At 41.1% G+C, this 12,549-nt stretch overlaps 1 protein-coding gene across 2 annotated transcripts in view; it reads right to left on the reverse strand.

The window, feature by feature from the left end:
- Positions 1–12,549, reverse strand: part of PHACTR1 (phosphatase and actin regulator 1) — a 129,295-nt gene that overhangs the window by 50,091 nt on the left and 66,655 nt on the right. For both annotated transcript variants that reach the window (XM_030446555.1, XM_008497130.2), the window contains one exon: positions 3,046–3,376. In XM_030446555.1, the coding sequence (XP_030302415.1) occupies positions 3,046–3,376 (331 nt within the window). The remainder of the gene's footprint in view (positions 1–3,045; positions 3,377–12,549) is intronic.

Consider the following 12,549-nt stretch of genomic DNA (forward strand, 5'->3'; position numbering starts at 1 on the left):
TAGGTGAGGCAGTAACATGCAACCACTCCTGCAGAGGGGCAAATAGTTAGAGAAGCTCAGAAGCTTCTCAAGGTCAAACACAGCAAAGTAACTTCTACTTTCCAGGATAGTACGGAGGGACAGCTCATTTTTTTCTGGCAAGCTTCTGGCTCATTGGCGAAGAACTGATTTCAAGTATCTGTCTTTAGATGATATTAGACTATTTGAATTTCAAAGATCTCATCTGGTAAAGGAAAAAATCCAGATTGCTGGAGGAAGGGGATGTTGTAGTCTTTTGTTCTTTGTTCCTGTCCATACTTACATTCCTGGTGGAATGAAGAGTTACAGGTCTAAGAGATGTTTAATGGAAAAAATGTGCAATTGATAATAAATTGGTTATGGATTCAGTGAACACCAATGGAGTTTAGTGGACATTTCTGAAGGAAAAAACAAATTTAGAGTAGATAACTGATCTGCACTTGTCTACATGATCCTCCCTTTTCAAAACAGAACACTACTATAAATAATCCCCCCAAATTACCAGACTTGGCAGCATTATTCCTGCAGCATCACGGCAATTACTCTAAAAGGTTGCAGGTTTCTTTTGAGATAAAGACTGAGATTAGCAAAATTAGATGAATTTAGCATTTCTCAGAAGGTGCCTCAGAGACATGTCATTCTTTCATCTCCCCAAAATTACTGACCCCACAGTAGTGACCCAGAAGCATGTTATCCTGGAACCTACAGTAAAGCTCAGGATATGTCTGCATATTCTATGCATGCAACAGATGTGAGCACATGACCAAATTTTAAATAGAGGAAAGCAGATACAGGATCTGTGCTTTTAAAAAGCCCTCAGGACTTCTGGGATGAAGTGTCCAATGACATACCACATGACCTGTGGTATGATTTCCATTTTGTTTAATACAGATTTTATACAATTAAAAAAATTAGAAAAAATTAGAAAACAGCAGCATTTCATGCAATTAATCATATACCAAATTAGATACCTATATTTTACAAATTTGCAAAAATCTTAAGAAGAGTTAGCAAATTTACTAAGATCTAAATGTAGCTTGAAAAAGAAATTTAAGGTCTTAACAGCAAGTGTCAGCTGCACAGACTCTTTTACCTGTAAACACTATGAAAATAAATATTGCTGTTGCAGAGGAAACAGTCATCACCTATTTTCTCTCTTGTGAATACAAACATTACTGATTCCTTTTGAAGAGGAGAATAACTGAAGTACTTGCTACTTTATCTCATGATTGAAATAATAGTTAATTGATGCAAAAATACTGAAAAATCAACCATCTGCAATATCGTGAACTAGGACCCCTTGTCATTTTAAACATGAAGTATCAGTGCCACAGCATTTTCTTATTTTATTCTGCCAAGGGAGGCAATTGCTTCATATTGGGAAATGCATACTTGCTTATTGAGATTTCAACAAGCAGCAGCGTTTCAGCTGCAAATTAATAGCTAAAACCAAACAGCATCACCTTCTTTAAATCAGTTAACTCTATTTGTAGACATAAACTTGATGGATGGCCAGAAACGAGAGCATTCATTGCTGTGGGGCAACAGATGCCACATTAAAGTCATATTCTAAGAGATGTCATAGGGCTTGGGATAAGAAATTGCTTCTGCATACAGTGTGAACCAATTCAGAAAGATATCCAATTCATGCTGGGGATGGCAGGGGGACTGCAGCCCCAAAGGAGCCTGTGGGAGACCCCAGCTTCCCTCTGTGCTTGGTGCACCAAGCTTTGGGGTTATGCAGATGCATCTGACCAGCCCTTCTGGAAATGCAAGAGAGACGTAGGGAGGCACAGGGGAGTAATGTGGATAAGCTTTCCAAACCTACCATTACATCCCCTTTTACCAATGGGAATAAGAATCTCCCTCACAGCTTCAGCAGTTTTCCCCAGCAGAGAATTCCCTCATGCTGCAAAAACATCACCCCCCCTCCTGGATATAACCACAAGGGTCTTGCTGTCCTGGTACTAAACTGAGTTAGCAGTGTGGGACAGCCTCTGGCTCCCTGTCCATGCAGTAAGGAGGATCTGCCACCCCTAATCAAATTATATTTATCTATGTGCTGTAATGAAGGTAGCATTATCACAAGGAGGTATTGGGACAAATCATTAGGCATTTTGCCTGTTAGAATAAATATTTCAGCTTCCTGTCTAACAGAAGGATGATATGATGCTCCTAGAACAAGCTGGCTACAAAGCTGCCCTTGGTACTAAATATGAACATGTAATTTTTTGGACTACCTTCCCTGTTCTGGGTCTTGCTCAATTTTCCTCTACAAGATGAAATAAATTTTCAAAACCTTGCTGATCTTGCTGTCTATGAGAACAGCTTGCATTTATACAGCATTCTTCATTTACTCAGAATATTTGAAGCAGTGTTCAGAGATGCACACAAGTGACAATAATAAAAACCAGCCCCAGCGTGGGTAAGGCTCTTCTGATCAAATGTATTACTTTCCTCCAGATACAAAGGAATAAGAAAGTAGCTGCTGTGGAATGGGTTAAATACTTATTTTAAGTTTAAACATATAACTTAATCTAAAATAATTAAAATAGTCTATATAAACTCCTTGAGTGGCTAGTAGGAATTCCTCAAAGGTTGTTTTGACCTAGCTGGTAAAAATAACCAGATGCCCTGCTTTAGTGGTACATTTGGTTTTTAGTGTCTCTTTTGAATCTTTTACTTTTTAACTTTTTTTTTTTTCTTTTTTTTCCCCCCCAATCCTCACATAACCATAGCTTGGTAGCTACACACTCTGCAGTATTTATTTCAAGCCAGGCATGGCTTTTGAACATCTTCTCCGTCATCTGTATTATCTAGCCCCTTAAACAGGACAATGGGGCTCAGGAAACTTGGTCTTTTTCTACTTTCTGCCACAAACTTGTCAAACAAGCCTGGAAAGGCTCCTTCCCTATCTCTGTGGACAAATTCAAGTACTACCAACATAACTCAAGCGGTGATATTGATACTGAGGTTAGCAGGAAAGAGTATACATCAGTAAGTAATTAAAAAAATTTGATCCATTACCTTTCTAGCCTCTGCATGGTCATGGCTAGTGTCTTGTTGAGTTCCTCTATCATCCGGCAGCCCGAAGGGTGAATGGGCAACGTGCTGGACCCAGAAGGCAGGTGCTGGCTGTGGCTGCCATACTGGAGCTGGTGCTGGTGAGCTGCTAACTGGGATGGCAGGACAGTGTGATGGTGCTGAGTCAAAGGCTGCTGGGAGCTCTTCTGTGTGGAATAGGATGAGAGAGAGAGGTCTGGCCCCCCTAAAGGCATGCAAATCATGACTTTCTTTGGAGGTAGTGGAGGCGACAGCTTAACTGGCAAACAAGGCAGTTTCACAGGAGCACCAGGATCTAAAAGAGAAGAAAGAGAGGCCTTGGTGTTAATTTTCATGGCAGTAAAATGGAAATCATAGAATCTGCCTGGGCAAACAGGTACTGAGCCTGTCAGCCAAAATGGGACCGTGCATCACTTCCCTGCTACAACAGATCATAGAATCATAGAATTGGCTGGGTTGGAATGGACCTCAGAGATCATCGAGTCCAACCCTTGATCCACTCCCGCTGCGGTTACCAGACCATGGCACTGAGTGCCACATCCAGTCTCTTTTTAGATATCTCCAGGGATGGAGAATCCACTACTTCCCTGGGCAGCCCATTCCAATGCCTGATCACCCTCTCGGTAAAGAATTCTTTTTAATATCCAACCTAAACCCCCCTTGGCACAACTTGAGACCGCGCCCTCTTGTCTTGCTGAGAGTTGCCTGGGAAAAGAGACCAACCCCCCCCTGGCTACACCCTCCTTTCAGGGAGTTGTAGAGAGTGATGAGGTCTCCCCTGAGCCTCCTCTTCTCCAGGCTGAACAGCCCCAGCTCCCTCAGCCTCACCTCATAGGAGCCTCACCTCATAGGTGATAACTGTGCACAGCATGGGCTTGGCGCTGTCTTTAGAAAAAAGTACCATTAGTTTGCAGCACTTCCACAAACATCCCAGGGCTGTGCATGCCCCTTAAGCAATGCATAACAAGGCTTGTGGCACACTTTGATGCTTTAAAACCCTAATCCTCCAAAACAGCCCTGTGAGGTAAGCACAATGTCTCCTGCTCAACAGGCATGAAAATAGAGGCAGAGCAATTTGGTGCCTGAAATCCCAGGATGAGTCACTACCATAACCATCACTGCTGGAGCAAAAGCTCAGGGATTCCTGATCTTTCTCAGCCACTGCAGTGCAATTACTACAAGTCACACTTCTTACAGCTTTGTAATGTGCAAAACATTTGGTGTTAAAAATTACATTATAGGGCAGGAGAGAAAAGAAAATGGGTTTGAACACTAGGGAGCTGTTTGGAGAAACAAAAGGTGCAGCAGCAGCAAATGATAAAAAGCAGAAGATCACTAGGATTAATGTAGTGACAGAAGACTTGGCAGGTACTTTTCTCTAGACTCGTGCACTGAATTTTAACCTTTTTCATTGAATCATAGCTGACCTGCCAGGCAAAGACTCCTCTCTGCCAGGATTCAACTGCAGGATGGTGGGTTTTGGAATCCTACTCTGGAGTGTTTTCAAAATGCAGAAAAAGTCATGGGAGGGCATACAGTTCTCAAGATAGGTTTGGGAAACAGTTATAAAGCACACTAAGAGCAAATATATACAGTATGAACTGCAATTGTGAGCTTCTGTTTAGGAGGAAGGCTGGGCCTTTTTCAGCCTGGAATACTGCTGATATTTGGCTCAGTAATGCAGCTTTGTGAGCAAAACTTGTGTGCTCTTTGGCCTCTTGTTTCTTCAGATCACTCTTCTTCCTGTAACATGGTAAGGGAACTGAGGGGCTGGAATCTTCTTTTAAAATGAGAAAGCTTCAGAGTAAGATGTTGCTGTACAGGTTTCAAAGACCATAATCCTCCTGAGTGACACCAAATTCCTGAGGTCCTTTTCCAAGCAGCTTTTTACTACTGACTCACCCCTTGTATTCTTCCTCCTGGCCTGGGTATTGCCTGTACTCATATCCATATCTAATAGTGAGGTTGTACAGACTGATACTAGGACTTCCAAGCTGTAACACTTCTTAAAAATGATATAAGGGTAATAATGTTGAAAGAAGACCATGCATGGACCCAAGCTAAGATATGTGATTAGACTTTTTTTAGTGCCATCCACAGTATCCACTTGATAACAGTGTTTCGCTACACTAGGAACACTACACAGACAGTAAGTGTTCCCTTTCCTCAAAGGACTTATAGGATAAAAAGATAAGAGAGGCTAAGGGTCTACAAAGATGAAAGAGAAACATAGAGAGAAGTGTTCTTTCCATGTTGCAGAATGGGAGAGTTACAGAGAGTAGAACCCAAGTCTTCCAGCTTTCAATGCAATATTATGTTCACTTGGTATGTTGTCTCTTGAAGGCAAGAAGTTTTCTGATGGCATCAAGGCTTAAATCTAACTCATGGGACTGTCAAATCACAGAGCACCACCCTCTTCTCTAAAGCAGATTGCTTTTTGCAATAAAAGAAAGCATAAAAAAAAGACTTTAAGGATTTTCTGTTCAAGCACGGGAAGGACTCAGTGTTTTTCTTACATACACATTATGTTTCCTTTATATTCTGCATAAAAGAACACACCATCCTCAATAAAAGGTAAATAACAGAAAAAGTAAAGAGTAAATTGCATGGAGCCTGGAGAATAAGGCTCCTATGGGGTTTGTAGTATCAAAATGTTTCCGTAATTTTGTGATTCAGGCAATTTTACTTCTACAGTGGGGTCTGAATTACAAAGACTAGACTGAGATCTGCACTTCCATTTTTAAAGTGCAGGTTTGAATATTAATTTTAGATCCTTTTCTGGTGTATCTCAATTAATGTTTTCATCTGCCAGTGCCTGGACACCCCATCACTTTCTGTATGATGCAAGTGAGTTGTTCTTAATGGTGAATTAAAAAAGTTCCCAACTGCAGAAATCTCCTCCTTCTGACAAAAGAATAACTGAAAGTATCAACTGGGTTTGCTGCCTTCTGTGATCCTGAAGATTAGGGTACTATTGTATGCTGGGAATGAGTATAACGTGCCAAATGGTTCAGCTATAAAGCAAACAGGAATTCTTCCATCTTTCTTCCAAAATATAGTGAAAAATTCCTTCCCTCTGTTATGCAAGCTTCACCTAGACAGAGGCACTGCAGCTTTGGATGTGCACAGAAGAACCAGTCTATCCTAATTACCCGTAAGTAGTCACATATGCCATCATGAATCAGAAATGCATAGTCTGGTTTCCACTCTTCACAACAAAGGCCTGGAGATTTAGTTTCCACTTAAATTTAAAGAAATCTTTCACGTCAGCATGTCTGCAGTGCTGGATGACTCCACTGGACACTTGACAAAAATCTTGTCCATTATATTTAACAAAAGGCTTTAATCAGACTGACTGTGTTTCACCATCTGTGTGTGTCTTGAGCCTGTCTAATACTTAAATAGAGCCTGAAAAGGAACCAGAATCATTAAATCTACTTGTCTGCCCTTCACCTTCAGGAGAATTCTACTTGCCTGTTTTTAAAAACAAATAAAAATGGCTAAAGGCAGAAGGACCGCAGTGGACGGGGAGCTTGATCTGCTCCTTCAGAAATGTATGCACTGACATCAGTGACAGAGAACTTGTAGTGCACATTTTACTGTGTGGTAAGATCACTGAGTCTGCTTAATAAATGAGGACTTGCTCAAATCCAAGGGCTCCAGGCTTGCTGCTGGACTCTGTGCTACCCTCATCTGGAGTAAAGGAGAGAACAACTTGCCCCGGTGTGTAAGAGCAAGAGGATTATGTTTTACTTTCCTCTGTTTTAATTTCACAACATATGTGATGTATGAACCATGGGTAGAAACAATTACTGTCTCCAGCACGGAATATACAGCAAACTTTGACATCTATAGATAAATGAGAAGCTGGACAGTGGAAATGTGAGCAAGAAATCTGTGATAAGTGTCTTCTCAGTGGAACATTACCACAGTCTTAAACCATTGCACAAAGCACTCATGTGACAGAAGAGGAGCAAACTGTGTGAAGCCAGGTGTGCAAGTCTGAGTAATCTCTTTTGGCTGAGGTTCTTCATGCTCAAGAGAATAATGAACAGTTTTGCAAGATGTTGGCTCTCAGTAGGGTTGTGACCACTCAGCACTGTGCATGGTTAAGTAATAACTGTGCCAGAATAGATGAAAGAGATGTTAGACATAGAAACTGTCCCACTGCTGATGACAATAAATTACTTAAAATATAGTGTGGATGCCACAGTATCTGCTCTCTATCACACCTACAACAAAGTTAGACCTTACCCCTTCCATATGGATAATTTTGCTAATGCCTAAAGTTGCTGCATTTCATTTAGGGCTTTAAGGAAATAGACAAATATAATTCTGTTTGCTGCACAGGTGGTTTGCTCATGTCTCATTTCCCTGATACGTCTGTGGTATGCCGGAGATACACACCAAGTACACCAAGTTTGATGTTTCCTAACTAGTGAACATGTCTGGAGAGTTGTTTGGCACATGTTGCAGATAGGGTTCTCTTTAAATTGCATCCAAGTAATTAATTCTGTAATACAACAAAAATGTGCAAAACCCAGTGTAGCCTGCTGAGGGAGCTCCCCAATAGAAATGGGGTGATGTGCCTGACACTTGCTGGTAGCATTTAGACAAATAGCTTTTACTTTTTAAGGTTTTCTCTCTGGGAATCACTTGTGCCTGAACAGCAGGAGTATCTGTTCTTACTTCAATGAGGTTTTGAGCAGATTCATAAAGACAAGTTAAAAATTCAAAGATTCGCCATGCATCTTCTGCTGACTACAGCAAGATCTGCAGCTGTGTCTTCAGGGAAGACTTGTTACTGAAATTCTTTGCTGCTCCTTTGCACCACAGATGCATTCAAAATGAATTTGGAGAACACAGGCAAAGCATGCTTAGCCTAAAGGCTGAAAAGCACAACTCTGTATGAAACCTCATGCAGAGCCTTGAAGAGGGTTTCAAAGATTTCCTGAGGCCTGGATGTGTCAGGTACTTCCCTCCAGATAGCAGCAGGCACAGGAAGTATGGAGAGAAGCACCAGAGTCCAGGTTCCCATGAGAACCTGGGGATGCTGGTGAAGGAGAGCTGCATCCCTCAAGCAGATGATGAAAAGAGAATTCTCCATTGCCCTCACATGAATGAAACCTGTCTTCATGAATGGAGCATGCCAGAGCAGGCAGCAGGAGGAGAGAAGCAAGAGAGAAGGAAGCTTGTGGAAAATGTCTTGGGCTCATCTAGAGGAGCCATCTAAGATACATGACACTATTGCTGTATAAATTAATGCAGAGACTATTTATTGGATAAATAGCAGTTTCAAATACTCTTATAAGACGTTGTAACTAACAACAAACTGTGCTGTGGCAATGCAGCAGGAGACTAGGCATCCAGATACTCACACCTCAAATACACACAGGTGTTGTTGAGATCCAAGCTTAGTGGCATATATTTTATTCTCTGATGTTTTAGGGGCCAGCAGAGTAGGGCAGAGATCATGCCCCAGTACTCCTCACTGGTGAGGCTGCACCTTGAATACTGTGTGCAGTTCTGGGCCTCTCACCACAAGAAGTGTGCACCACTGAGATGCTGGAACATGTCCAGAGGAGAGCTACCAAGCTGGTGAGGGGCACAGAGAACAAATCATGAGAGGAGTGGCCGAGGGAATTGGGGATGTTCAGCTTGGAGAAAAGGAGGCTGAGGGGAGACCTCACTGCCCTCTACAACTACCTGAAAGGAGGTCGTAGGAAAGGGTGTGTTGCCTTCTTCTCCCAAGTGAATTATTACAGGACCAGAGGAAATGGCCTAAAGTAGTAGCAGGGGAGATTTAGATTGGTTATTAGGAAGAATTTATTTACTGAAGGAGTGGTCAGGCACTGGAACACCCTGCCCAGGGAGGTGGTTGAGTCACCATCCCTGGAGGTATTTAAGAAACACATAGATGTGGCACTTCAGGGCATGCTCTAGGGGCTAAGATTGTAGGGGGTTGGGTTTTTTACTTTGTTTGTTTTTTCTGTGACTTTATGGGTTACGGATGTTTCAGTTGTTTGAATGAAAAATATCAAATTAATTCAGAAAAGATTACCTATGCTGGTGAGAAATAACTGCTTAATGAATAAAGATCAAAAGGAGTTATACAGCAATGGCTATATTGGCTATCAAGTCAGATGAGACCAGTTATATTGCCACTTTTGGCTGTTAAAGATTTTATGATAATATGGTGACTTCAACTTAGCACTCCAATTAGATTTGGTCCCAGGTGATTCCAGTGGTTACTCCTATATTTTCAGTGAAGTAATATATATATAAATATAAATATATATATAAATAAAATATTTGTCCTAGTGCCTGGGATCAGCATGTGGATGCTGGAGAACTAAAATGATGAAAGAATCTTTATCCATGAACACTGTCCAATAGTAATCCTATCTGAAAACCAGCAGTAGGCTCACCAGGGGGTAAATGGCCAACAGCAAATGCAGAGAAATGAAACAACATTTAAGGATCACACTTTTCCCCTGGGGTTTCCCGTCTTCTAGAGCTGCACAGGCACTTCCACATCCAGTGCTGTGATATGGACATTCCCTGTGGAGGCAGTGTCATCAGGAACATGGGAGATGGCATAAGGCAAAGTATGGAGCACTTTATGCAGAGGTGATGGCACCACTCCCAGTGGCTGCTCTGCACTCTGCTCTTGGCTCTGTCCCCATTCCTCTACTGCCCTGTCCCCACACTACCTCAGCCTCTAGAAGCACCATGCCAAGGTTGCATGATTTGTATTTGCTTGAGGGAACCTTGCCACCTTTAAAGCACCCTGTTTCTTTTCATTCTCCCCCAAATTTCACGTGCTTTTATATGTTTGTTTTAGGTCTGCTGTTTTACATGCATTTCTTATTGAGGTAAAGGCCAATCTTTGTCTTGGCACAGGCAAGTATATGTCTGAGATGGTTTGCAAATGCTTTCAGAGGTGAGGAATGTTTCTTTTCCATTTCTAAAATCTGTATTAAATCCCTTGCCAAACCCTGCAAGTCAGTCTTCATACCTTTATTGAACAACTCTGGGATAAGGTCACAGCAAGAAGGTGGTCAGACTTGAAGGAGGCTTTTCGTTCCACAAGTTTTGTATTTAACTTTTTTTTTTTTATTGCTGACCATGCCTGTAGTGATTTTATGCTTGTAAAAAACATGTTTCTATTAAATAAATATACAATAAATGTACAATACTTATATGACTTCAGACAGAAGAGGCACATCTGCATTTTGAGATGTGTTCCTTAACACTTCATAAGATCACACTTCCTCTTGCAGTCTTCTTGAACAAAGCTACCAGACCATTTAAACCACTATCACTCTCCATTAGCCATGCCCAGTATGTCTTAGTTTGTCCTTCAACCTTCTCACATAATCTTTAGCAGAAAAATGGGTATGTAACAAAAGCAGAATAGTCTTCACCTCAAATGCCAGAATTCAGGCTTCACTTGTTTTCTCACAGACAAGCTGAGGATGTGTCTGGAGTAATTAGTAGAAGAATAGCATTAATTCTGCTTCTTACTGATGAGGGTGCTTCATTAAGATTGATTGCTCACTTCCAGAGATTATACACAGCTAAAATAATCACCCATAGAGAATACAAGGCACTGAACAACATGTACATCCTTTAGACCACCAAAGTAAATGGACTCTTAAGAAAAAGGATTTAAAACTTTCACTTATAAGGTATAAGTGAGGCTTTCAGTTCTACCAGGAATAATTGTCAGTTAAATTAGGGCCCTATGACTAAATCTGAACCTCTGTTCCTTTTCCCTGGGGGTTCTATATATACATGTACAGATTTTGTCTATATGCACTTTATATGAGTTTACTTAGGACTGTATAAGAGACTACTAACAGGCACCATAAAGTAAGAGAAGTCACAGTTTTTTTTTACTTTAATTGGAAAGTCATCACCATCAAGCAATTTACTTATGCTGATAGCTCAAGCCCAATTCTACTTCACACAAAATTTATAGTTGGAAAAAAAAAAAAAAAAAGCAGCACACCAGAAGCTCTCCATCCTCTGATTCTTCTGTTTTATCTTACAAATGAAAAGCTTATGAATGAAGAACATTTAGAACCTTAGTCTTTTTCTATGCTATTCCTATTTAAAAAAAAATTCTTCTACATTGGCCTTATTTCTGAATAGTTTCCTGTAATTGGGACAGAGTGTTACAGGAGATCATAGGAAGCTGGTATTGTCCTCATCTGAAGCCATTAGTACTGCTGCCTAGCTCTCCAGGCTGCAGAACTGCCCATTCATTTTGTAGTGCAGGGCACAATATTAGCCATTATTTGTAGGTTTTGGCAGGCAAGAAAGTAAAGAGATTTCACATAAAATGAACAAAACTATACAGAACAAAAATGTGTGGCTATCCAAACAGAAACATGAAGAGACTACATAGAGATATGAGAGAAAACCAGAACATGCTATTTCCTAATGAGCTCTTTCCTGATATATACCTTGACCTGAATAAAATGAGTATTAAGTTTCAGGGAAAAAACCCCAGCATCTGGAATGTATCAATGCAGACTGAGCATTTCTCACATTATCCCTGAAAAGATCAGGGTAGCATTAATATAAAAATATTGACTCAGTGAGAAGAACAGCAGCTCAGTACAGAAGATACTTCATCTTAAACTCAGGATTTTGAGGTGCTGCCTCCTGGGCTGCAGCTGCAATTATGAACATACTCTTAAAAAGGTGAAGGCATGCATTTAGGGATCTGGTTTGCTCTGTAAAAATGTAGGCATCCTTTGCTTTGGTGGTTTAAATGAGAGAATGAAGAGAGGAGATGCAACTATTCTCCTTCCACATGTACCTAGAGCTTTGAATCCCAAAGACCCAAAAAAAGGAGCCTGTAGCGTATACTGTTGCTAGCTGCCATGAAGTGAGAGAGAAACTGCAGCACAAACTGCAGGGCACCAACATACTGGTCACTGGGAAACAGAGATGCCCACATCAGCAGGACTCACTGGAGTAGTCAGAGAAGGGGTGGAAAGGGGAGGAAAATGGCAAGAAGCCAAGGGACAGAATGGCCTGTGTAAGGATGAGGTGCCAAGTTAAAGGCAAACATGTAGAAAGATATGGGGTTGATATGTGATCCTGTGTTGCAGGAGACCTGCCCATTAGGCAGTTGAAGGGAGAAGCAAAAAAAAACCCAACAGGAGAAAGCAAAACCCCCTCTGCAATCCTCATGCCCTTTTTCATTAAAGGCATTGAAAGATATCCTGGTTTTATCCTTACACTTCCTCTACCACCATAGCACATCCTGCAGTTTTTGTGGTGATAGTGTGTCTTGATGAAAAAGAGTGAAGAGTGTTAGGAAACACAGCAGCAGTCTTAGGTAATTCCAGTTAAGAAGGGAAGTGCCCTGAAGCAACCTTGATGAAGGTACAGTCTGAAAAGGCTTTGTGATTCCTGCCATAGGTAGAACACAGATACATTACCAATACACAC

Source organism: Calypte anna, chromosome 2, assembly GCF_003957555.1.
Source record: "Calypte anna isolate BGI_N300 chromosome 2, bCalAnn1_v1.p, whole genome shotgun sequence".
Lineage (NCBI taxonomy): Eukaryota > Metazoa > Chordata > Aves > Apodiformes > Trochilidae > Calypte > Calypte anna.